The 26,085-nt window shown below is 43.5% G+C and overlaps 1 protein-coding gene across 4 annotated transcripts in view; it reads left to right on the top strand.

Moving 5' to 3' along the window:
- The window catches only part of CNTNAP5 (contactin associated protein family member 5), a 769,018-nt gene that overhangs the window by 437,121 nt on the left and 305,812 nt on the right, over positions 1-26,085 (top strand). For all 4 annotated transcript variants that reach the window (XM_033111359.1, XM_033111357.1, XM_033111358.1 and 1 more), the window contains exons 9-10: positions 8,463-8,612; positions 11,467-11,638. In XM_033111359.1, the coding sequence (XP_032967250.1) occupies positions 8,463-8,612; positions 11,467-11,638 (322 nt within the window). The remainder of the gene's footprint in view (positions 1-8,462; positions 8,613-11,466; positions 11,639-26,085) is intronic.

Below are 26,085 nucleotides of genomic sequence, written 5' to 3'. Positions count from 1 at the left end.
ATGTTATAAGAATTTTGAAGGAGGAATCACTATATGCTGGTCTTGTCAAGGAAAGTCTGCTTCATTCATTTCCTGGTTTATTAACTTATCCATTCAACCATTTAGCACTTTTTATATGCCCTTTACTGTGCTAGATGACAATGTTAGAAAGCAAAAAAATAAAAAAAAAAAAAATCTGCTTCCTGTCCCTATAGTTTTGGAGACAAAGCACTAGGACCAAACCTGGGCATTGGAGAGGAAGTTGGACAGTGGGAGAACTGGGAAGATAACATAAGGTGCAGAGAGGCTGGGCGTGGAAGTGGCAATTAGTTTAGTACATTCCCTTGGAGAACAATGAATACATTAGCCTCACTGGAGTAGGAATTTGTGTAGGAATATTGGGAAATGAGATTGGGAGTACAGGTGGAGACTTGATTACAGAAGGCACAGACTGTAAAGATAAGCAGTATGAGTCCCATTCTCAGGGCTCTGTGACTCACCGGAGAGATATTTGCTGAGGTTCACTATAACTTAACTCTTCAGGTAGTTCCATCTAACAAGGTGTCCTGCATCAGAAAGCGGTCAGAGGCAGGGAAAAGAGGGAGGCCATCACAAAAATTCCCAGCTGCCATGATAAGGGATAGAATAAATGTTGGAGAGGGAATGTAAGAAATGTGTGAATTCAATGTAATGTATGTGGGGAACGGTTAATAGAATTTGATAATTGATGGACAAATGGTATACAAGAAAAACAGAACTCAAGATCTGAATTATAGTGTAATGGTACCAACAATTGTGATCTGCTCTTTTAGGACATGATTGACCTTTTAAGACTGGCTTATTCAATTATTTATGTATCCCCACTCTGTTCTCTCAAAAATTGAAACTACCTTTGCAGTATAAAGTAAAGGTAGGTATAGCGGGATATGGAAAAACAGCTGAATTGGGTTTTCCCGGGGAGATAAAGCCTTGAAACTTCCAAATCAAGCCAGGCAATTCTTTCTCTATTTTACAGGTGAGGAAGCAGGTATAGAGAGGTTAAGAAATGTGTCTAAATTGCTAAAAATTATAAGTGGCAGGGTCTTGAGCAAGAGGTATAGGGTGAATAAAGACGTCAAGGGAATTTGTTTCAAGTGATTTCCAGGGTTGGAAGTGAAGTTTTCAGGGACTGTGCTCTGGCCTGGGCTAGAGCTTTGTACATCCATGTGTGGTGTAACGACAGACACTTAGAGGTCCTGGGACAGCCACTTGGTTCCAAAGTTTCTGTCTTCAAACCATAAAGAGAGACATGGAAATAAGAGGGAGATTGAAATGCGAAGATGCGTTAGGAATTTGACTGAGGATGAAAGAGAAGGGGAGCGGGCAAATCTCTGCAGTGTTCAATTTATTCCCTTAACTCAGTGGTTCTCAACCAAGGGAAATTTTCCATTCCTACCCACTCCAACCTCCCATTGTCCCACCCCACTTCCCACTCGGGACATTTGGTAATGACTGGTGACATTTTTGTTGCTGGGGATGGGAACCTGTTATTAGCATCTAGTGAGCCAAAGATGCTACTAAACATTCTGCCCAAGAACTGCACTGCAGAACACCCTATCACTAACAAAGAATTATCTTGTCCAAAACATTCAGTGCCAGTGTTGAGAAACTCTGCTTTAAGGGAAAACCTTACTGTTTTAAGAAAGTTTAGGGCTTCAGAATATTACTGAGTCTCATATACTCTGAGTCTCAGTTTCATCAAATATGAACTGTATGTTGTTGTGACAGTCTCGTTACAAAAACGTATAAAAATGACAACTGCTCAATAATATTATTTATCTAGAAAAATAAAATCAAATTAGTAACATTCAGCTAGGATTCCAGCATCGGATCCAAGTAGACATTCTGAGAAACACAGGTTGAATCGTACTTCAATTCTTCGGATAATCTAGAGGGTAGGCAAAAGGACAGGACCAAAGTTTGAACTCAGTGTTATCAAAAGGAAGTTTCCTTGTGAGAATGGAAACTGGTGCAGCCACTTTGGAACCCCTCTGGCCTTTCCTCAGAAGGTTAATGGAGTTCCCGTTTGACTAGGTACACACCTAAGAGACCTGAAAACCTAGGTCCATGTGGAAATGTGTACAGAAATGTTTAGAGCACCATTGTTCATAATAACTCCAAAGAGGAAAAAACTCAAATGTCCAGTAACTCATGAATGGATAAACTAATGTGGTCTATCCATACAATGGAATATCATTCAGCCATAAACATATGCTGATATAAGCCACAATGTAGATGAACCCTGAAAACATTATGTTAAACAAAGGAAGCCAGTCACAAAAGGGAACATACTGTATGATTTCAATTACATGAAATGTCCAGAATAGGCAAATCCATGGAGACAAAAAGTAGATTAGTGGTTGGCTAGGGCTGAAGGTGGGAGGATAACAGCTGTATGTGATAGCATTTCTTTGGGGGGTAATGTTTTAAAATTCATTGTAGTGGTGGTTGCCTACTTTTGTGAGTATACTAAAAATCATTAAAATAGTGGATTGTACGGTATGTGAATTTTGTCTCAATAAAACTGTCCCATAAATAAATAACTTAATTAATTAATTAATTAATTAATTAATTAATTAATTAATTAATTAAAGCTAGGGAATCCAAGGGCAGAAAATAGAACTCTGCAGAGGTAATTGCATATCAAGTGATTCCCAGAACCAGCTGGGCTGGCTTTGGAAGTGTGTTGAGAAGATGCTCAGTCACGGTGCCTGACACCTCCCTGTGAATTCTGGCTCTGCCTCAGAGTAGCCATATGACCCTGGGCAGCTTTTCTGACTTTCTGTTTTACCTTTTATGATATGAGGACAATACAAGTTGGCCTTCAGTACTATTGTGAGAATTAGGAACTATATATTTAAAGTGCCTGGCACATTGTAGATATTCAAACTGGTAGCGTGTATCATTAGCTATTTTTACAATTGGGCTGTGTTTCAAAGGTCATTTTCAAGTTCAGTTGCAGTGATGAAAACTGTCGATTTTTAAAAGTCTGCATTTGTTTCCTGAGCAAGCATAGAGCAGCCTATTTAACCCTGTCTATAAGGGGCCTTTTACGTGAATGCCTTAGGATAAATTCTGGGACCTGGGAGCTGCTGCTTTAAGCAATGAGAGCAAGAAGTAGAAAAGAATGAAAGCGTTTCCTATTCTTATCTCAGCTTAAACAATTTGTTAGTTTAAAAAAAAAAAAACAATTATGAAAGTTGTACATTTTCTTTTTAGAAACTTTGAAAATCCCAACACTCTGTATAAGAAAAAAAAAATAATCTGTGATTCTATCATTCAATGTCATTCCAGTATTTTCTCTTTGGGGTAATTTTTAACAAAATGGGAACCATACTACATATACTAATTACCTAGATATTTTCCACCTATCAGGATATCAGTAGCATTTTTGTACATTATGATTTTTAATGACTACGTTATGTTCCATATGTCATGTGGGGTGTCACGCGGGTTCTCTAGTCCCGCTCCCCACATAAGAACGCAGGACATGGTGAAGCCAAAAAGGAACACCCACGGAGCCATAGGTAGGGGAGTCACACCACTATAGTCTTGCTGGCAGCTGGGTTGGAGACACAGGAAACAGGAGCCACACGATCTGCAACCTGCCGGCCGCTTTTCTGCCAACCAACCTCACTTGCTAATTGCAGTCTGCCTTTCTGCAATCCGCAATCCACACTCCACCACACCATGCCATGCCAGGACGCCACACCAGGACGCCACACCACCATGCCACTACACTACTTTGCTAGCTTAGCCGTGGCAGTTATATCAGTGGCTAATGGCTAACCAGTAACAGCCGATGGCCAACTAGTCACAGCTGATGGCCAACTGCTACCCAAGCCAGCACCTTTCCATGTGAGCCCGAGAGCCTGGAAACTGCTCTCTGGGGCCCTGTCCCCACACCATACTATTAAATACACCATATTTGATTTAGCTAACATATTATTATTGGAAATATTGGTAGTTGTGAAATTTTGCTATTATAAATAATGATGCCATGAACTCCCTTCACCATAAATCTTGGCCATAGCTCTGTTACTATTTTAGGAGTAATTCTTCAGAATAAAATTCATGACAAATGAGGTACGACATTTTTATGGTCTTTGACACTTATTGGTATATTGCCTTCCAGAAAGAATATACAAACTTATGCTACCACCAGCAACTTATACAATTGCCTGCTTCCCTGTATGTCCAGTAATATTGAATATAATTGGTTTTTATACTTTCCCAGTCTGGGAGATGGCAAATATTATTTGACATCACTTTAAAGTTCAGAAGTTTTATGTTTGTTATCATCCAACAGTCCCTTCAGGACCCAAATCTCACCTTCAATCCTCAGCTCCAAAATAATCGTATAAGTGCTTAGCGCCACAAAGTGGCCCCAAATACCCTGTTCTACTCTCTCCCCGCCACCGCTGCCCCCGTGAAGGCTTTGACCTATCAAGGTGTACCTGGCCTCACAGGTATTGTGTCATTCAGAGTGTCATATGGGGTCTCCCCACATAAGAACGCAGGACATGGTGAGGCCAAAAAGGAACACCCACGGAGCCATAGATAAGGGAGTCATACCACTGTACTCTCGCTGGCGGCTGGGTTGGAGACACAGGAAGTAGGAGCCACACTATCCGCAACCTGTCATCCACTTCTCTCTGCCAACCAACCTCACCTGCTAGCTGCAACCAGCCGTACTAGCTGCAATCAGCTCTTGCCAGCCACCATCTTCTTGCTAGCCTCCATTTGCTGCTAGAGTATCCATGGCAGTTATATTAGTGGCCAATGGCTCACTGGTTACAGCTGACGGCCAACTAGCCACAGCTGATGGCCATCCAATCACAGTTGATGGCCATTTACTACCTTTCCACATGAGGGCAAGGGCCTGGAAACTGCACTCCTGGCTCTGTCCCTACGTATTGCTTTCCTGTTCTTCCCACTGGAAACTTATTTTTTCAGAGCTGTTTATCTCACGGAAGTTTTGGGAGGAAAGCACCCCGATAGATTGATTTTCTCTAATTTGTGAGTAATTAATAACACTTAAACTTGTATCTTCAAAAGAGTGCTATTCAAAACTAAACCTTTAAGAACCTCTAGACCTGTTATTTTGGGTGGATTAAAAGAATGTAGTGCAGGAGTTTGGGGTAGAAAGCAGGTTTTCAGAGGAAATATGCCACTTGGCTTGCTTTGGAATCTATTCCCAGGTCAGCTCTTCTAAGGTAGTCTTGATTTTCCCAGCTTCTTTCTCTAACTCTTCTGAAACCTTAATGGAGTAGTTCTCAACTCAGGCTGCACAATTGAATCTCTGGGGATCTTTGTAACTTCCAAGGCCTGGGGCCACCCCAGCAGTCTACCTTAATTAGCCTGGTGTGGGGCCCAGGACCTGCCCTTTCAAAAGCTCCCCAGGTGACCCCTTTGTGTGGTCAGCATCAAGAACTACTCTTCTAATAATTTTCATCTAAAGTAAGCTAAGACTTCACACAGGCTCCCCCTGCAGGGACCAGGGACAATGCAGACACAGAGAAAAGAGATCAAATCAAATGGAAAAGCAGATCACAAAGAAAAAGAAAATGAAAAAACACACAACGAAGCAAACCCGCATTAAGTGACTTTAAAGACAGAAACATGGACAGTGATGTGGGAAAGGGAAGAGCCCAGAATCAGAAGACAAGCTAATGATCTGGCCCTGCCAACTCACCTTGAGAAGAAATCTTCTCAGGCCATTTCCATCTGTCAGATGACTAGGTCATGTGCATATCTCTGATTAGACAGGACATGCCCTGTGGCCTCTGTGTGCACTTCCTTCTCTACTGTAGCTGGTGCCTGGCAGGGTGTGGGCCCTTAGGGGCTATTTACACCCTATACACGGAACTCTTCACTGACTCCCAGTCCAGTCTATAGTCTGTCTGCAAATGTAGTCTCCTATGTTATGCAGATGTATTTAGCAATACTGTGCAAATGAAAGTAAAAGAAGTGAGGACTTGCAGCCTGCTTTGTCCTCCAGCTGCCCCTGACAGAAGTGAAATGTGCGTCACCAGGAGACACTTGACAGAGCCTCTACCTCATTAGTAGAATCCCTGTGGTTAAGACCCCAACCCTAGCCGTAGGGAGAAGGTAGGCAGCCAGGCCGAGCAGCCTCTGGGTTCCCCTCCACCCCAAACAGATGTTCAGGGCTGAAGGGAAGACTGACTGCAAGGGAGCTGGCTGCAAATGCAGGAGGGGCCCTTCCATCTGGGCTGTTCTGAGCAGATGGGCCAAGGCTGCCCAGTGCCCTGCAGCTGGGCTGCAGCTGGTATTGAGCTCTCCCTGGGCAGCACCTCTAGCCATCCTCGGGCACATGTGCTTCAGTAGCTTTTCTCAGGAGCCAGGCAGACCGCTGCGCTGATTCTGAATGCAGTCTTCCCAGCTGGGTTCTCAGGGACTGTGCCAGGAAGCTCTACCAAGTCTGATCTCTTTGACCTCCAGAAGTAGCTCTTAACCCACCCTTACTGTTCATTTTCCCTGTTGTTACTTTGGCTGAGACCCTCATCATTCTGTCTCCGGGGGTTGTGCAAGCAACAAGCCCCCCGATTCTGCTTCCAGCCTGTCTCCTCCCAGCTCCCATTGCCTGCCTCTGCTGCCAGAGTCGTTGAATGTGCAGCCCTCACCGGGCCATTCCCATGCTCAGACCCCTCATAGAAGCCCCATGTTTCAAAGCAGTGATTGCCCTTGTTGGCTGCACATTAGAGTCACCCAGGGGCCTTCTGAAAATGCAAACCCCTGGGGCCCCAGCCTCAGAATCTCTGATAGAATTGGGTCAAGTGTCCTCCAGAGTCACGAGTCAGAGGACACAGTTGAAAACCCTTCCTTAGCCTGGGCATCTGAGGCCCCTGGTTGAGTGGCTCCTCTTCCCACCCACCTTCCTATTGTTCTTTCCTGCTTCTCACCCCAGACCTTTGCTTTATTGTATAGGCTCTCTGTCTCCTAGAACTCTGGCTCTAGGAGCAGCGAATTCTTGCTCAGTTTGCAAAACTTTCCTAAACTGTCACCACCTCTTCCATGAAGCCTTTTTGGGATCCTTATATGGAGTTAATTAGGCCTTCTTGCTTCTCGCTTCCACATTTACTGTTTCCCCCAGAATTGCAAATGGTATTTACCTGCTTCACTGTCTATACCGCTAGCCAGAAATACTCAAAGGACAGGATTTTAATCCACTTTGCATGTGGCTCTTCCACTTAACTATGGCCTACCCGAGGGTCGAGACCTGTGATATTAATGCTCAAACTCCCCAGGGCAGGGATTGTCTTGTAGTTGCTGTTCTGTCCATCTGTTTTAGCAAACATTGTTTACTTATGATGAGGCATGAACCACTCCACACACTGCAGTGTTAACTGGTATAATTCTCACAATAGCCTGCAAGTATAATTATTGTCCCCATTTTGTAGGGGAGGAAACTGAGGCAATGAGAAGGAAGACAACTCAATACATAGCAGAGTAGAATACATGTCTGAGCACAGAAATGTGTGGTTTTCTGCTCTTGTCACACACAAATCTTTGTGACTGGACTGTTTCCTTCAGCAAGAACTTTGCACCAACAGAGCCTTCACAGATGACATACTTTTGGAGGAAGTTGTTTATATCCTCATGACTAATTCCCAGTATAGTTTCCTCATAAGGTAGGCCAGCAGGGTATTGTACACCAAAGACATCCGGGGCAAAAGAAGGAGGGAAGAATTAACTTTTAATAGACACCCACTATGCCCCCAAAGGCAGGGACTTTACTGCCTGATCTGAACTGATCCCCTGAACAATGGTGCAGAGTAGAAATTATGATATTATAGATGATAAAACCAGAGCTCAGTGAAGGCAGGTCACAAGCCAGTGTCACATAAAGAGTCAAGGGAAAGGTTGGAATGGAACCAGTCTGTTATCTCTCTCCAACAGGAGACCGCCTCTGCCTGGCATGTCATTGGGCTCTAGATTCCCTCTTTTACTTTTACCTTTACAAATAGTTTATTTTTACTAAAATAGAAATAGAAACTATTAGTAGGAAAAAAAATGAGAAAACTAAAATTGCCTGTAATCTCACCACCCAGAGATACAACCACCAGGAACATTCTGAGGGTGTCCTTTTCAGCCTTTTACTCTGAATTTATATCGCAGGAGGTCAATTAATGTGTTACCTACCTTTGGTTGTAGCATACATACCAATATGTGTTTTTGCCCTTTTGTTTTTAAACCAAACATCTGAAGTTGTTCTGCCACTTTAAAAAAAGCATAGAATGAAGTGGTAAAAAAAGAAAAGGGACTCTTGGGAAGCAGCTAGGGGGTTGGTTTAAGCAGAGTGATGAGTGGGGACCACTCTGAGAATGCATAGGGACCAGAGGAGACCAGGAAAATGGACCCCACTTTCCCCACACCTCCCCAAATCAGTCACCCCTTGTCTGCCCTTCCTGTTGCTTTTCCAGGCAGCGACTTGAATGACGGCCTGTGGCATTCAGTCAGCATCAATGCCCGCAGAAACCGCATCACTCTCACCCTGGATAACGATGCAGCATCCCCCGCTCAGGACACTATCCCGATACAGATTTATTCTGGAAATAGCTACTACTTTGGAGGTAAGTTCCCAGCTTTGGAGGTGGAAAGTAAAGGTGCGAGAGAGACTACAGTCAACAATTATTTCATTCCGATGATTGTTTCTTAGTCAATTAGACCATTCTTCCAATACACACACACACACACACACACACACACACACACACACGCCCAAAATAATGAGAAGCAAACTCTCTCACAGCTGTGCAGATATAAATTATCTAGGTCAGTGCTGAAGAAAAAAAAGAACTTTAGCTATAAGAGCTAAAGTTACATAACAAGTCTAAAGGAGATTTTTATAGCCATGCACAGCTCTGTGATCACATTCGAAAGGGGAAACTCAGCCGAAAACTTGGAGAAAGTACCCATAGTCAGCAGTGCCTGAAAGAGGAAATATCCGGGTGGGAAGGAACAGCCAGCTCGCTCAGCCATCCGGGCCATTCCTGTGCCGCTTTGGTGTCTCAATGCCCTGTCCTTTCCTTCCCCACATCCTGGGAGGCCATGCCCACGAGCGGCAGCTAAAAATGGGGAAGACATAGAAGGCCCATGAACTTGTAGCTCCACCGGGGCAGCCAGTACAGATCTGCCCTCTCCAGGGCTGGGTGGAACCTGGGAACCTTTCCTAAGATAAAAACACAGGGCAAACTGGTAAAGATAAAAAAATATGTGATTAGGCATCCACTGCATTTTGTAGATGCATATATTTTTTATTTAGTTTTTTTTCAATGTTTTTCTTTTATTAAAATATTAATATCCAATTCTTAGTCAGTTGTTTAGAAACAATTTTAGAAACAATCTCTAAAGAGTAATTAGTCTAAATATTCATTAATCTCAATAGCCATCTGACCTTGAGCAAGAAAGACACTTATAGCCCCTGAACTTCTGTATCTAGGCCAGGGAGAAGCAAAGCAGAATTACTGGGAGAGTTCAGTGAGATCAACATTAACATGTAAGCACAGAATTTCCTACCCGGCAGGGAATGGACAAAGTGGCTTCAACCTTTGTGCGTGTGTGTGTGGACTGGACTTGGTCTACAGTTGCCCATTATTTTTCCATGAAGAAATTGAAGAGAAGTTTTGGGTAAAATCATAGAGTGCAGTCTCCATAATAGAATTTACCAATCGCTTCTCTCAGACCTGTGACATGTGGGTAAGCTTTGAAATACAAAAGGGACTTTGCACAGATGAAGTCTACATCTGCGGGTGTCCTGAGAAGGCAGCAGTGTGGAGCAGTATATGTGTGGTTTGATGGTAGAGCCTCAGGAAGGGCCTCTGTCCCTCCTTCCCAATATTCCCCGTGTGTGCATGGATGACAAATGCTTTTAAGATGGAAACACTTTCATTTTCTGTAAATGTTTTATGTGTCTTGCCTCATTTAATTCATGCAGTAACTATGTGAGGTAGATAATAGTAGCCCCAGTTCACAGAAAAGAAGACTGGTGTTTGCTGACATGAAATAATTTGTGTGAGTCGTAGAATGGGGATTTGCCTGAGATCTGTGTTCTCTACAACCCACTAGTGACAACAAAGGGACACCAACTAATGAAGCACAAAGGCTGTAGAAGGAGGGTCTTGGGGCCCCAAAGATACACTTCACACACTGTGTAATTTTGGATCATATGTTTCCAACGAGAGGGAAGAACAACTTTGTATTTATTTGTGTGAAAAATAATGCAGAATAATGAGGATATGTAAGCACCTGAATGCCTCAAAGTGAAAACGGCCCCCCTCCGCCAGGTGAAGAAGAGTTCTCAGAGGGGGGTCTTAATGGCAATGGTCTCAGAAGGTGGAGATTTATCTGTGATGTGAGCAGTGTTTAAACAAGTGCCCTACACGTAGACTGTAAACTTAAGGAAGGTGAAAAATGAGTTTGAGTAATAATAGTCAACTTACATAAATTCTCTCTATAGCTTCAATTAGAAGTCGTAACATTTCTCTTCATTTTATAGTGTGTGTGCCTGAGAGCTGTTAACCAGTTGCCGGGCGTCAGCCCAGCAGTGACTGTCTATTAGAGATGGCTGAAATAATTCCCAATTATTTATGGGTTATTGCTGTGTTTTCAAGCTTACATTCCCATATGGTCTGAACCTATTAAAACAATTGGGATGGAGTTTATAAAGAACTCCAGCACTCACACACCTACATTGCTCTCTATCTGTCTTCATGAGAAGTATAATAGATATGCCCTAGTTTCAAGCTATGCTAAATATATACGATGCATTTTTTTAAAAGAACACCCTTTAAAAAGGTATAGTGTTACCCTTTCACATGTGCTCTTACAACCCTTTAACTAAGTGCAGTTAAACCCATAGTTCCTTTAGCATATGGATTTGGTTTGCACATCACATCAAAATTCCAGTTTCATTCCTACGTGTACCTTTGTCAAGAACTAAGCCTGTTAATGCTAACAATTAGCCACAAGTAATTACTCTGCTGTCATCCTAACCCAAAGCATAATTTCCTGTGAACGTGTAATTCAAAATTGAATTGTGCATTTAAAAGTGTGTCTTAAGACAGAACCGACCTTCCCAAGTAGTTAGAACATGTTGCCACTTTAGGATGAGTGAGGTATACCATGCAGAAGAATGGCACATAGCTTACCAAGAGGAAAAATGAAGTAAGAATGAGATACATGTTATTGCACCGGTATTCCTTTTAATATATTTGTTTTTGTTCTCTACAGTGATTGAGTATGCCTTCTTTTGTACCAATTTTGCCCCCTCTCTGAAAATGCTAGGATTTACTACAAAAGATGTGTGCACTGCTATGAATGAAAAAGCACCACAATAATTAGACCTCAAGGTCTTCCATTGATAGGTCGCCAAAGCAATGACTGATCATTTCAGGATTCTTCTTCATTTTTTTCTCTGTCTCACAGGGTGCCCTGACAATCTCACCGCTTCCCAATGCTTAAATCCCATTAAGGCTTTCCAAGGCTGCATGAGGCTCATCTTTATTGATAACCAGCCCAAGGACCTCATTTCAGTTCAGCAAGGTTCCCTGGGGAATTTTAGTGATTTACACATTGATCTGTGTAGCATCAAAGACAGGTAATTATTGTCTCTTCTCCTCTGTTCCACATCCCCTTCCTATTCTCACTGTTCTAAATATGAGTTTCTTTAAGCAAAATTCAAATCCACTGACATTAGTCACATTAGATATAATTGAGTTGCCTAATGGAAAATATTTCTGAAAGGATTTCAGACCCAGAGAAAAATGGTTTAAATTAGTTGAGTCTCTCTTCATGTTGACTTGCAGTAAATGGGATATGCAAATTAAATCAAACTATAAATTTGTGAAAGGATTAAAATTTGGTGCATAAACACCATTTGATGACTTTGAAGTTAACAGTAAAGCATAAAGGAGGAAGGAATGACTTTTCTCCTAAACCATTTTATTCTTGACTGCAGTGTGTGTCCCCTCAGGCACAAAACGTGAGCATCAGGCCTGCTGGAAGCGTGTAGCAGAGGGTGGAGCAATTCCCACCCACACACAGAGACTCCCGGGGTGACTGGCCTTTGCTGTCACTGCCCCTGACCAATTGCTTCTTTGGCCCAGAAGAAACCAGACCCTGGACCAAGAACGAGTACTTTCTGCAACTCACAAATCTATCACAAGCTCAGTGTCTCTCTTTGCGTCTCCTGGGATCTGGCTCCTCTTATATCGGAAGTTTCTAGATTCAAAAACACACTGGAGAACATTAAAGAGGCTTGATTGCAATTTTTTAGCAAGGTTTATCATGTTTCTCCTCTAGGGATTTCCCCCTTCATTTCTCCGGTTCTACGCCCCTCCCCCTGTTAAAATATCATTTATTAAGTGGGTGAATAATATGTGTTAAGTACTAGCCTATGTGTTGGTTAAACAGGGTCTTTACTCAATTTTCATCAGGAAAAAAATTAGCCATTACGATAAAGTGCAATACGTGACCAAGATGTGCACCCTTATTGGCAGGACATATGGCAGTCTGGCCGAGGGAGAGGGACATCCAGGAGGTTTTCCGGGAGGGGTGCTGTGCTGCAGCTTACAGGACGGGAGAGACCCTGCTGAGGGGTAAACGTGTGCGTGTGGGATGAGCTGGCTGGATGCTGCAAGTGAAATGGCATAGAAGCAGGAGGCATCATGCTTGCAAGCACTTCATCACTTCAAGACACCTGCTTTTCATTTTGAAATCTGTAATATTTGGACACATTTTACAGTTGATGGTAGTAGTTTAATTGCCAACATTTATTTATCTCAGTGGCATTTAAAATAGTGGTATGTATTCTAATGAATGGTGTCTTAGATGTGATAAAAGACTGTGCAGTGGGGATAGCAGGTCAGTCAGGTGGAGCATGTGACGTGAATGTGGTTAGAGATGTGGACCAAACTTCATCAGAGGAATGGTGTGTTCCTGTGGAGTTTGTCTTTCTGCTCTAGGTGAGAGTCAGAAAGGAAGGTGCTCAGATCTGCCTAGTAGTAAGAAGGGTACTCGGGAAATAGTGAGAAAGATGGATCGAGAGGGAACCCCCCCAGAGCTGGAGGTGACTACCTGAGTGCAGGGGAGCAGTGAGACGCAGCGGGTCCCTCTCCGGAGTGACGCAGAAATCAGCTGCACACAGCCGAGTCTCCTCTAAGGCTTGGGACGAGTGGTGAAATTAGAGCTTTATGAGCACGCTCCTCTGATAATACCACTGCACACGTGATAGTCAACAAATCACACTGACTTCTGGCTCTTCTACTTTATCTTTTGTTTTTCTCTATTTGAAAAGCTGGACACGTGGGTAATAACACGTGTGCTTCGTTATAATGTGCTACTTTAGAGACCTGAGAATAAAAGATGCTGCCCCGAGGGGTTGCCGCCCCTGGAGGCCTGTGAATGATGGTGGGAAGTGTCAGCCAGCCCAGGCTCTGCACAGTGTAGATCAATAGAGGGAACACTGATCAATGCCTTCATGTCTAATCAGGGATGCTCTTGTTTTTGATTACACAAAAGTCATTGCCATCTACACTGCATCATTACTTTTGTGTAATTGTAGTCTGTATAATTGTATTACATATAATCGGGTTTTGGTTAACTATGTAAGAATAAGGGATTGTGCTTAGTTTTGTGGTAAATGGTGTGTTTCTCTTGATTTAGCAGACAGGGTCTCTCACAGAAGGGAAAACTGTGATAAAAGGCTTTGCTTAATTAATTATTTCTTGAACTTACATTTAACATTTGTTGGAGAGGGGTAGAGATTAGAAAAGCAAGTGGTTTCTGAGTTTTGTGTTTCATTTTTCCTGTGTTGATGAAAACCTGATTTAAGGGGGGCAAGGGCAAAGTCTTTGCCTTCAGGAACTTGCCCTTGAGGGTCGCGGTGGGGGTGGTGGGAGAGGTAGGGGTGCAGAAGAGTCTGACTGGTTTTTCTTACCTGTGCTTCTGTCTGGAAAGTCCAGGGAGGGCAGCATCTGATCTGGCCTGCGTCTCTTCTCTCTCAGGCCACTCACCTCTCTGCCCCTTCCTCAGAGGCTGTGGCACCCAAGCCTTCTTTCGGGCCTCACAGTGGCTGCCCTGCCCCACCCCTGCCTTTCCGCCCTCAGAGTAATCCGACTTGTCTGTGAAAGGGATCTAGTCCTCCCAGCTTCCCTTCCATGCTGGCCATCTTACACACTAAAACGCTCTTGGTGCTAGTTACTGAGGGAAAACCAGTATGGAAAAACCAAGGTCACATTCACAGAAAAGTCACACGTTTTTTGAAATTTTAAGCGCTTTCTCCAGTGGAATCCTTTAAGGATGTTCGCTTTGAGACAGTGTCTGGGTCTGCTGCTCAGCCCGTGCAAGTTCCCAAACTCTCCTTGGTACAAGGCTTTGAGTCAAAGCTGGGAGGGTCCCTTCCCAGGGACGTAGGAACCTCAACTAACAACTTGCTTCTCAATGATTGGCAAATTCCAAATCTTCTGGCCACAAGAAAGAAAGGACTTGGTGTAACTGTCCCGGCCCACGGCTGTGGCTGCAGGGACAGTGCTGGCTTTAGGAAGCTCCATCTATAGAGGTGCCCAGTGCCTGACACTCCAAGGAGAGGTTGGAGAAGAGGGTAGAATACCTTGTAGGAATCTCACTTAGGGCTAGAATGGAGAACTCCCAACAGACCCCATGGTCTTTCAATAGTCTTTCTAAACCTCTAGAAAACAATGTGTAGCTACTCTCCCTACTCTGCGGGCTGGCTTTCCAATATCATGTCCTCCACACCCCAAAGCCCTGTTCTCCAGGAGCTACACTTATCTCTTGCAATCCCCTGGACTTGTGGTAGGCAAGGCATGATAGTCTAAACTATCACAGAGCCAAGTCACCCTCAGTAAATGCTTCGTGCCTTGAACAACTGTATCATACCCTCAGTTATTCAGACTCATTGTTGGGCAGTGGCTGAATGAGTGGGGCAGACTTAGGTAAAGACCGGAGTAGGATACGACGTGGTGGGGGCTGCATAAGCCCTGGGAGTACAGGGCATCAGTATTCCCAGTTTAGTTTTGAAATAGGGTAAACGAAGACCTGGAGCTGCATGTCAACTCTTCCATGGTTGTAGGATTAAAGGTGCAGTCCAGAGGTGACCAATGTACTATCTATCCCAAAGGCATTTCAGTCATTGTGTGTCTGTGGCTCGAATTGTGTAAGCCCATTTGCTGCCCAACCACAGAACAGTTTTTATGGGCATGCACTGTATTAAATTATTTGTAAACCTTAGGTGACTCAAATGAGATTCCATTTAAAAAGGGGGCATTCAAAGTGATGTGCAATGTCAGGCAGGTTCTGAATGAAGTAAGGGTGGCACAGTCCCGGCGGCCCAGGTCAAGAGTACTTCTCGCTACGACTTTTCTCAAAGGATCCAACAAGTCAATTCCAGGTGTCATGTCCAGTCCTCCAGGGTTCAAAGTGCAGGGCAGAAGAAACAAATTGCAAAATGTCGTCTAAGATTTTGAATAAGAGACAGTATCCAAGATGAGGAGCAAGCAGGGGTGCTGAGGAGTCAGTTGTCTAAGATGGGGGAGTGGAAGTCACACCCATGGAAATTCAGTAATCCCAGTGCAAGTGGCCATACATGTGAGAAGTGGTAAAGCATGTCGAATTTTCAGGCCACTGCTCATCCGCTTGAGATATACCACATATTATTTAACCCTTCTGTCTGTGTTTTCTCTTCTGCAAAACCAGGATCATAAAACCGACCCTTGCACTTAGCAATCGATGAGACAATGTGAGACATGAGGGGCTCAGGTGCATGTCTAGTACATAGGAGATACTCAGTAAATCTTGCCATGCTTATTCCTGTAGCCAAAAGTTGCTAACTCTTAGTTTCCATGGGGAGAGGAGAAGCCCAGGTCTCCCTCTGAAGCTCCTCCCACCCCTACGACGGCCGCGTAATCCCCAGTAGTTTCTGGGATGGTTCCCCACAGATGTACCTCACACACTCTCTAATCAGTCTGCCCTGTGGCTCCCTTGGGCTTTGTTTCTCGCTTGTTCATAGGAGCTGCCCCTCTGAGTGACCAGTCACCCACCACCCATTAGGGAAAGGCCCATCCATTTGGATTCAAAGCTGTGGTTATTGGATTCTCCTAAAGCATTGCTCTCAGGGCCTGGATAGGGTGACAAAAGCATGTGCTGTGCCTACGACACAAAATTCAAGGCGGTCCTTATTTGTAGATTCATGCATGTGCAGACCCTGAATTTGCACGACCCTGGGAGTGAATGGCTTCTTAAATCACGCAGGTCAGTTCCAGCATGTCTGCATGAGAGTCATTCGGGGTGCTTGTTAAAACCCAGATTGCCAGGTAGTACCCCGGAGTTTCTGATATTATAGTAGTGGACCAGAAATTTGGTGTTTCTACCAAATATAGGGTGCTTCTGGGATGGTCTTGGAACCCGATTTGGAGAACCACTGCCCTACAGCTTCTAACCCTGGAGTCCTTGGGATTGCGTAGTTTCTATACAAAAGGGGTGAGGAGTGGGGAGAGGGATGGTTTCTTCTCCAGCTGGACCCCCAAGCAGCTGTCCCCCTGATCAGGGACCCACTGGTCCCTGAGAAGTTCCACCAGCTCTGGCTCAGTGCCCCTCTCCAAAGGGGTGTTTAATTTAGTCCGAAGGACACTGTGGGGCCAACTGAATTCCATCTCCCTCCAGACATCCTCGGTCTTCGTCCCTCAGCTTCTCCCCTGCTTCCCACTATAACAACAACAATAAAAACAAACAAACAAACAAAAAAACCCCACAAAACTTTTGTGAATATACATAAACAAAGACCCTCAGATGTGCCTGAGTGAAGGGATATTTTGGTTGGAAGGGAGTATGGTCTTAGACTATCTGCAGGTGCCAACAAACATGACTTGTCTTTTTGTTATTTTCAGGACAGTGGACTTGGTGGCACCACTGAAAGGCACAGCTGGATCATTGATCTTTCCTTCCAGCAAGCCTCACACCCTGTGTGGGGGAGGGTCGGGGGTGCCATTGTAATGCCAGTGACTCTACCCACCAAAAAACATTGCTACACACCTTCGTAAAGATTGATAGAGACTGATTTCATCTGGTTTTCTGTTGCCAGCAAAGGGTTTCTATGGTCACCTGTCTCATTTCCTGGGTCTCTTCCTGATAGAGTGGGGGCACTGGGGGAGGTCCTCAGAGATCATGCAGCGCTGCTTTTGCATAGAAGGAAATGGAAGTTGCACAGTGTGGTAAAGCCAGGTCCTGATGCAGGGGATTTGCCCCCGTGGTCTTTGCTATTATTGCGTCCCGTGGAGACCTTTTTGCTCTAATCCTCTCGACAATTAAACAGTTTTTTCTCATGAGTGAATCCCATGTGAAGCACTGCTTTAAATTTCTTGCAGCCAACTAAGTTATGAAATACACTTCTCACTCCATAACCACTTGCCTTTCTCTCTTTTAAGAAAGGCATCGGCTGTACTCTCTGGTCAAGATTCTTATCTTCTTGGTTCAGGGTTTGGAGTATTGTAAATACGGAGAGTGGGGAAGCATTATGTTGGGTGACTTCCCGTAAACAGACTCATGCTAAAAACTCACCCCGTGTGTGGGAGTTTGTTAAAAACAGTATGTTATATCAACAGATTACATTGTAGGATAATACGTATGTTTTAGTTCTTCTCTAAAATGGAAAACCTTTCCACTGGGTGCCAGAAAAGTTATTGTAAGGGCAATGCCCACACAATCTGAGCTTCTAACTCTAAAATGAGAAATGTGACAATATGGTATTGTCTCTTAACTTACGGGGGTGGGGCCCGAATCCAAACAAGAACGCTTCAGCTGTTTTTATTTATTATTTTTAGTCTACTTCATGGAGGAAAAGGAAGGGCTATACTTTATATAACAGTTACTGAACAAACATTCTCTAAATATTCTTTCATTTACTTCTATCCATAGTTCTGCGAGACCCACAAAAGTGTTCTAAAGCTTGGCTCTCAGACCAGCAGCACCAGCATTACCTGGCAACTTGTTAGAAATGCATACTCTCAGGCCCCAGCCCTTACTTGCTGGACCAGAACCTTGGGGAAGGGGAGTCATGTGAGTCTGAGCAAGTCTCCAGGTGATCCTGATGCATGCTCAAATGTGGGAGCCCTCGAGTTGCCTCATTGTTGCCAGTTTACAAATAAGACCAGGGGTGCTCATGGAAGTTCAGTGAGCTCCTGAGGTTACCTGGCAGCGTTATGTTTTGTTTTGTTTTGTGTGTGTGTGTGTGTGTGTGTGTGTTTAGGGGGGTATCAAGATTCAAATCAAGAATTGGCTGATTCCTCTACCCATATAAATGTGGGTGGCCTATTGCCTTGGGGAGCCGGGACAGGTCAAGGGAGTGTCACTGAGAAAGTAAGAATGTGACAGGAACTGGAGGACTGAGCTGGCTTTAAGGAGGTCATGCTGGGGTATTCCAGGCCAGTTAGAGAGCATCAGGCTGGGACTTAGCAAGGTGGCGTGCTGGGTATCTGTGTGCCTCAATGGGAAAGACTCTGCTGACAGCAGCGGCTAAAAGAGAACTTAAAGCCCAGACCGTGGGGAACTTGGCAGCACACAGCACTTTAAAATCTGAGGAACAGGCCATATTAATAGTTACTCTTTAAAAAATGCTTACTGTGTGCCAGGGTATCTTATAAGTGCGTATGTGTATATATATAATATATCCTTACAACAATCCTGTAATGTAGGTAATGTTACTAACTCCATTTTACAGAATGAAATGATTAAGGTACAGTGGTACTAAGTAACCCATCCAAGGTCACACATTGAGTCCATAGCCAAGCCTGGCTACAGACCACAGTCTGGTTGAAGATGTCATGACTGTCTTTGCACTGTACTGCTTCTAACTTTGCAGTTAAGAGGCATCCTACATGGTTCGGCAGGATTGCAAAGCAGAAAATGATGTGTTTTCATCTTGCGATGAAATCACAAAACCGGTTGTATTAACACAGGAGGAGAAGGGATATTGGCCACAGTTTATAGACCACCACAGATGCCAGAGGGGTTATCATCCATGCAGCTCACTGTCAACAACCATGGGACAAGCCCACTGAGAGAGACTCACAGAGAGCCACAGGCTCCACCCACCAAGAGATCACCCTTATCTATTTCTTTGGCCTAATTAGGGAAGAGAGGAACCTCAGAACTAACTTGGAAGGGCTGTCCTGAGGAGGTGATTCGGAGCTGAGTTTTGCAAGGCCCTTCCACCTCTAACTGCCCAGAAAATGTACTGATTTATTTGCCTGCTCCTTAAATGAGGGCTACTCCTCACCACCTATCTCGTCTCTCTTCAAATGTCAGTAGGGAAAAGGGGCTTTTTAGGAAGTTGGAACCTGGATTTGATCTGAGTAGGTGCCCTTGAACAAGTGCATCTGTGTTCTGTAACCAACCTCATCTCTCTCATCATGTGTTTTAACAAGAAAAGTCGATTGTTATATCTATGAAATGGTACCTCTCTTCCTGGGCATAAAGAAGAGCACCAAGGTACCCCCAATTCATGGCAAACACAGAGCCCCGACAAAGCCAAGGGTGGCACTTCATTCTGTCCAGTCAGAGGCAGTGAGACTCTTCCCTGATAACTGGTAATCTGAAATATCGACGCTGAAAACAGAGCCAAACAATGAACTGCATGAATTATCACGAGCACTTCCCAAGCTGAGGGATTCTTTCTAAGAGCTATGGTTATGAGGATGAGGTGAGATGTGCATGTTCAGAGAGCAGTGAGGAAACGTACATCAAATCAGTATTACTTGGATCATCTCTCCTGAGAAATACTAGCTATGAATTTCGGGTGTTTTAGATGACATAGAAGCTAAGGCAAACTTTTGATCTTGATCAAAACATGAAGAGAATGGTATTTTAGATTCTCAAGTTACTTTTCTGAGCCAGTACTTATATTTAACTATGTAGAAAATTTTGATAAATTAATAATCAGAAGACACAGGCTCTCCCTTTTTATTCCCTTCACACGATCAATATCTCAATTTAGTCTTCATCCCACACCCCAATAGGGCCTTCCTTCTGTTTCTCGCATACTCCAGAATGTCTTCCCTTCTACACAGCCAATGTCACATTCGTTTTTTCCTCATCTGCATTGATGTGCACTGATTGGGCTGCTGAGGAAAAGCACCTGTGGCCTTTTAACACTGTTTTTCTCTAGTCGAAAAGAATTCATCGGTGGCCCATTGGTCAGCATCATTTAATACACACAGCTGGGAGAGAAAAAAGAGCTTGATATGTTTTGAGTTCGGGAAAAAGTAGGACTGACCTGTAATAAAATGCCCTCACTTGTTTCTGCCGACAAACCTAAGTTTAAAATTAGCTCTGTGCTATATTTACCTTGAATTAAATTATCTCATAGGAAGTTCGTAGAACTGAAATCTGGCCTCCTGGGTGTTGCTGTAAACAACTGTGCTATGAACACAGCAGAATGGACTTCTGAAAGCTTAGGTAGACCCAACTGCTCCTTGTATCGCGTGCATAGTCAGCAGCATCATGTGCCATTCCCTTCAGCTCGCAAAACCCATAGGGACTATTAGCCTCCCTGACTGTCAGATGAGGAAACTGACTCTGACAGAAGTTTAATAATTTACCTCAAAACAGAATCAAACTCAGGAATTTGAGGTGGTGAAGCCCCAGCTGTTTACATTTTAGTGCAACTCCAGACACAACTGGTCACTTAACCTCTTCCTATCTCAGCTCCCTCAGCTGTCAAACGGGGATGATGTACACATTTCCTCACCGAGGGTATTTGTGAATCAAGAGCAGGGCTCTACTATCACTGCCTTCTCTTGGAGCTGTGGCAAGGATTGACCGAGAGCAGGGAGATGAAAGTCTGGGAAGTTCAAAGCAAGAGGGACAGAAACGGATAGGGCTCCATGTATCCCAGCAGGCCAGACACAGGCAGAAGAAAAGATGACGCTTTACTGAGTAATTTACCTATCCATTCATAACCTATTTCATTTTTTGGACAAGTGATCAATGTTTTCCCTTGGTTCAAGGTACAGATTTGAAATCTTCCCTTTAGGTGTAACTTCATCTTACAAAGAGCTCTTTGACATGATTTCCTGGCCAGCTGCAGGCCTCTTCTCTCCTGAAACCGAGCAGTGGCGGTCTCAAGGCCTGGAGAGGGCAGAGGGACACAGAGAGACTGGGAGCCCACGGCCGTGCGAGACAACTTCACATTCCTGCTCACAGTCTCCCAGCTCTTGTGGCACCCAGTGCATCCAGGACACCACTAGCTTTATCGTGAGCAGTGTTTTCATCACCTTGCTTTTACCCATGCTGAAAAACCTGATCGTCACCGTCATAATTAGGTAGGAGGCTATCCCTGCTGTAGATATGAAAATAATCCCAGATGTGGTTCTTAAAAAACTCGAGGTTTATAGATTAAAGCAAAGACTTTTGTTGAGAATTATAGAAGCTCACACGCTGAAATGAAAATTAAACGTGTCAGTGTTAGCATATGTGTGTGTGTACACAGGTGTATAGATACACAGCACACGTGATCTGACATTCCCTGGTGAGCCCGGATACACTTCCGTTCCTCTTTCTGAGAGACAGCCCCATGCGCTGCTAATCTTCCTGTGACCCAACCACTCACTCAACAGCTCTTTTTAAAGGGCCTACTGTGTGCTGGCACATTTCGAATGAGCAAGAGGGAGAGTCACTGGTTTCTTCCCCGCTCTGGTCTTTCTCCAGTTCTTGGATCCAGGACATATTTGTTTTTTTTTCCCCTTATTATGGGCCATTCATTCATTCATCTGTGTATTGTATTTGGAACATCTCTGCTGTGTCGAGTACTGGGTAGCGGCTGAGTGCTGAACACAGCAGACTATCTCTGAATTCCAAAGGATCCATGGAGAGACACAGATTTTGACCAAATAATGATGGAAATAAACATATAAGTTCCCAAATGCTGGCATGAAACAAACAAACAGAGTACAAGGAGAGAGGGAGGCTGGTTTAATAGGGGTTGGGGGCAGTGAGCCAGGAAAGGGAGATGTGGCCTCCTTCTCTGCAAAGGTAACTTCCCAGGTCACTGCCAAAGCTGACAGGTGAATTTCTCAGAGGCTTGCACTTTCCACTGCCTCCTACAAACCTCTGGCTGCTGATTACAATCTCAACTTCCAGCAGTGATTTCCTCTGCTGAAATCACTATCTGCTGTGGGGGTTATTGGGGGGGGGGGGAGAACACACAATTCTGCTTTCTTTAGCAGGAAGAGGCTTTCTAACTGAGGTTTTAGCTAAAGACAAATTCCCTACTTTTTCCTAAAGCACAGGTGTGCTGGGAATCCTTCTGTCTGCCAAGGGGATGTCTGAACATCCCCTTCCTGAGCTTTTCCCCACCCACACCCCAGGCTTCCATGGCTAAAGAGTTTGCTTCTAGTAATGCATTCCCAGCAGGATATAGGCTACAAATACACTTAGCGAAGGAAAACTCTACCCACCCAAAATAAACACCAGTGTAAAGGTGGGAATGGTATTTCAGCTGGCAGCTTGGCAAATTCTGAGAAACTGCAAGTGACAGGAGGAAGATGCATTTTAAAGGTCATTCCAATTACTATACTTACTCATGTTAAGCAGCTGCTACCCTGAAGTTTATGTGAGAAGACCCACACATGGGGAAAATGATAAAATGTGGTTGGCAGGGACTTGGGCAAATAGTAAAGAGAGTGTGATACAAATTACTATTGTTTCCAGTGATATGAAATAATTCTTCAACATCCAAGATATCTGAGAACTACAGGAAAGCCAAGCCTTGAGAAAGAGCAGGGCACACCCTCACAGCTCTAAAAGCCTAGGATTCCATGATGGATTTTCTTTGAATCCAAATTTTGCATCGTCCTACAGGGACCTACAGAGAAGCCCCAAGGATGAGCTCCGGATTGCATTAAAATTTCCATTTGCAACCATTTAAATCTCCACAACATAGTGAATTCATAACACAACTTTTCTTGATAGAATTATCCTAAATGTAAAACCACGTTCTACATAGGGAAATAAAATAGCTGAGAACTGTTCTCTTAGTGACAATTTGCCTCATACCTCTTCCCCACCTCCTAAAATATATATTTTATCACAGCTCCATTTATGGTGAAATTCAGATTTTGTACATGCATTTCAAATGTCCTCCAGCACATGATGTAGCCTGAGGCATGAAATGCAAGGATTCAAATCCTCCAGCTTGCCTTTTGAGGTCTCCTGTGACCTGGCCTCTTCCTTTATATCCACCTTTATTATCCACCTGTATATGCAACTATATTAATTTATTCTGTATATATGCATTTGCTGAGCCTCCGAGAATATATATATATATATATATAGTGTGATCAAACAATATAGTGAATGTTTAAATAAAAAAGAATTTATTACAGTAAAAGACCCATTGCCATTAATCCCCCTCAAAATGCTCCCCTTCTTTTCGAATACACTCATCCCATCATTCTTGCCATTTTCTGAAGCAGTTCTGTAAGTCCTCTTTCATGAGTGTCTTTAGTTGCGCTGTCATGGCTGCCTTCATGTCCTGAATAGGTTCAAAACGTTTACCTTTCATGTTCATTTTGACTTTGGGGAAGAGCCAAAAGTTGCAAGGTGCCAGATCCGGTGAATAAGGTGGATGAGTATACACAATGTTTTTATTTGACAGAAATTGCTGTACCCGAAGTGATGTGTGACAGGGAGCCTTTCCTTGTTATCACAAAATATGGGTGAATGCTGCTGCCGAGTGCCATCCAACAGAAAGGCAGGTATCAATATGGGAAGCGGCGAGTCAAACCTTAATAACAATGTGTTACAACTTCCAACTTGTCCAATGCAGTCAGTCGGGTGTGAGCTACGGTTGAGGTAAGGGGTGTTTTAAAGTGTGCCGCAAATCATCCTCCATCGTAACTACGCTCCATATCACACATCATTTCTGGTATATGGCAATTTCTGTCAAATAAAAACATTATGGTGTGTCCTCATCCACCCTATTCACTGGATCTGGCACCGTGCGACTTCTGGCTCTTCCCTAAAGTTAAAATGACGCAAGACATTGAGGCAGCCATGACAGCGCAACTAAAGACCCTCACAAAAGAGGACTTCCAGAACTGCTTCCGAAGGTGGCAAGAATGATAGGCTAAGTGTGTCAGAAGCAAAGGGGAGTATTTTGAGGGAGATTAATGGCAATGTGTCTTTTACTGTAATTTTTTTTTTTAATTTAAACATTCACAATATTGTTTGATCACACCTCGTCTATATATATTCTCTGCTTTTAAGAAGCTCAAGAGCAAGTGAGCCAAACAAGAAACCAGATGGTGTACACAAAGCAGCTCATGGCATTGAGGAAGCATGAAGCTACAACTGAGCTGCCTTTGGCAGGCAACAGACATGGGAATAGGAGTGGGAGAATTAGCCCCAAAGTGGACCACAGCCTGCCTCACAGCAGCCAGTATCAATCCAGCCCTCAGGCACTTGCCACTGTTTCACTGTCTGTAATTCTCTTCATAGTTCTCTTTTGCCTGAATTCTGCCCATCTTTCAAAGTCTAGTTCAAATCCTACCTACTTTGTGAACTCCCCTGACTGCTCCTGATATTCACAATTTTCTTTCCTTATTTGAATATCTCTGGCACTTTCCTTCTCTGTTTCATTTTTCTCCCAATCATGATGTTGTCTGTATAGTATCTATATTTCACCTCCCAGAGAAAGTTCTTGATGCCTACTAATGCATTCATTTGAGAGCACGGGCTTTGCAATTATTTGTTGAATAATTTGAACCTTAACAGCATTTGCTCTTAGTAGCTGGGGATGAACTGCATGTAAGACTTATGAAACTCAGCATACCTTTTGGAGTTGGATACAGTACTGCCACGAGATAAGGAATGAATTTGATAATACACAGGGTGCCAAAAAAAATGCATGCACATATTAAGAAAGAAAAGAAAAACTATTAAAATTACACTGATAGGAACCACTTTGAGCACCTCTTGTAATTGCAGAAGTCAAACGTGAGTTGTATTCATCTTTTGTTATTGGTATATATTGAGTATTACAATTTTAATACATTTTTTCCTTTCTTAAAATGTGTGTACTTTTTTTTGTCACCCTCAATATTTAATATCTTTTCACACTCCAAACTCTGTTGATTGCTGTCCAAGATTTGGGAATTGAAGCCCTTCACCTCTTTCTCATCTTGAAAACTTCCCAGTGTGTTTCACACCAAGTAGCTCTCTATTTGAATAGCAAGCGCACCTAATAAAAGCATCTGGTGCCACCTGTCATCATCCGCATGGTGTTAAGTGCTCCTTCTGTAAGCACTAGTGAGCGAGTGTTTTTGTTTAGAAACGCCATCATAAAATTAGACAAGCAAACCATAGCAATGTATTTGAGCCATGTGGTCTATAAATATTGCAGTGGGAGGAAGCATGCGAACGCATTATTCTTATTATACTCTTGTGCTTTAAGGGGAAATGAGGTAGCTCTGCAAGAGAAGGCGAGCCTGAATAAAGAGAAGCTCTAGAGAGGCATACGGGATGTCTTTGGTGATTGCCAAGGATGTCCCCAGTCTCCTGGTAACAGGATCGGGGGTGTGCACCCTAGGATTCAGGGAGCTCAAGCAGCTCCTAGAGGTTAAGTTGGGGAAGCTTGTGAAGTTGTCATTGTTTACCTATTAGGAGTGGAACAACAACGACAAAATACTGCTGAAGGGTGCCGGTGTGTCTGTAACCCTGTCAGCTATTTATCTGAAAGTGAAGTTATTGAAGAAGAATAAAGGTTTCCCATGAGCCCAGAGAGCGGCATTGGAATTATATACGATCCTCACTGTCACTGTCCTTATATTTTCTTTCTTTCTTTTTCAAAAGTGCCTGGCAGAGACTTAAACAACACTGGTATTATTCATTTGGCTATGTCACATTCTCTAGTGTCTTCTGAGACAGAGAGCTTCCTTCAATTTTTCCCAAACACCATCTAAAGCCTCTTTGTACAAAAAAAAAAAAAAAAAAAAAGTATACAGAAATGCATTTTTCCCCCTCTTTTACATGATG

This window comes from Rhinolophus ferrumequinum, chromosome 8 (genome assembly GCF_004115265.2).
Source record: "Rhinolophus ferrumequinum isolate MPI-CBG mRhiFer1 chromosome 8, mRhiFer1_v1.p, whole genome shotgun sequence".
In the NCBI taxonomy this organism is placed as follows: domain Eukaryota; kingdom Metazoa; phylum Chordata; class Mammalia; order Chiroptera; family Rhinolophidae; genus Rhinolophus; species Rhinolophus ferrumequinum.
Note: the sequence above shows the minus strand (reverse complement) of the source record. Positions and strands in the feature narration are given on the sequence as shown.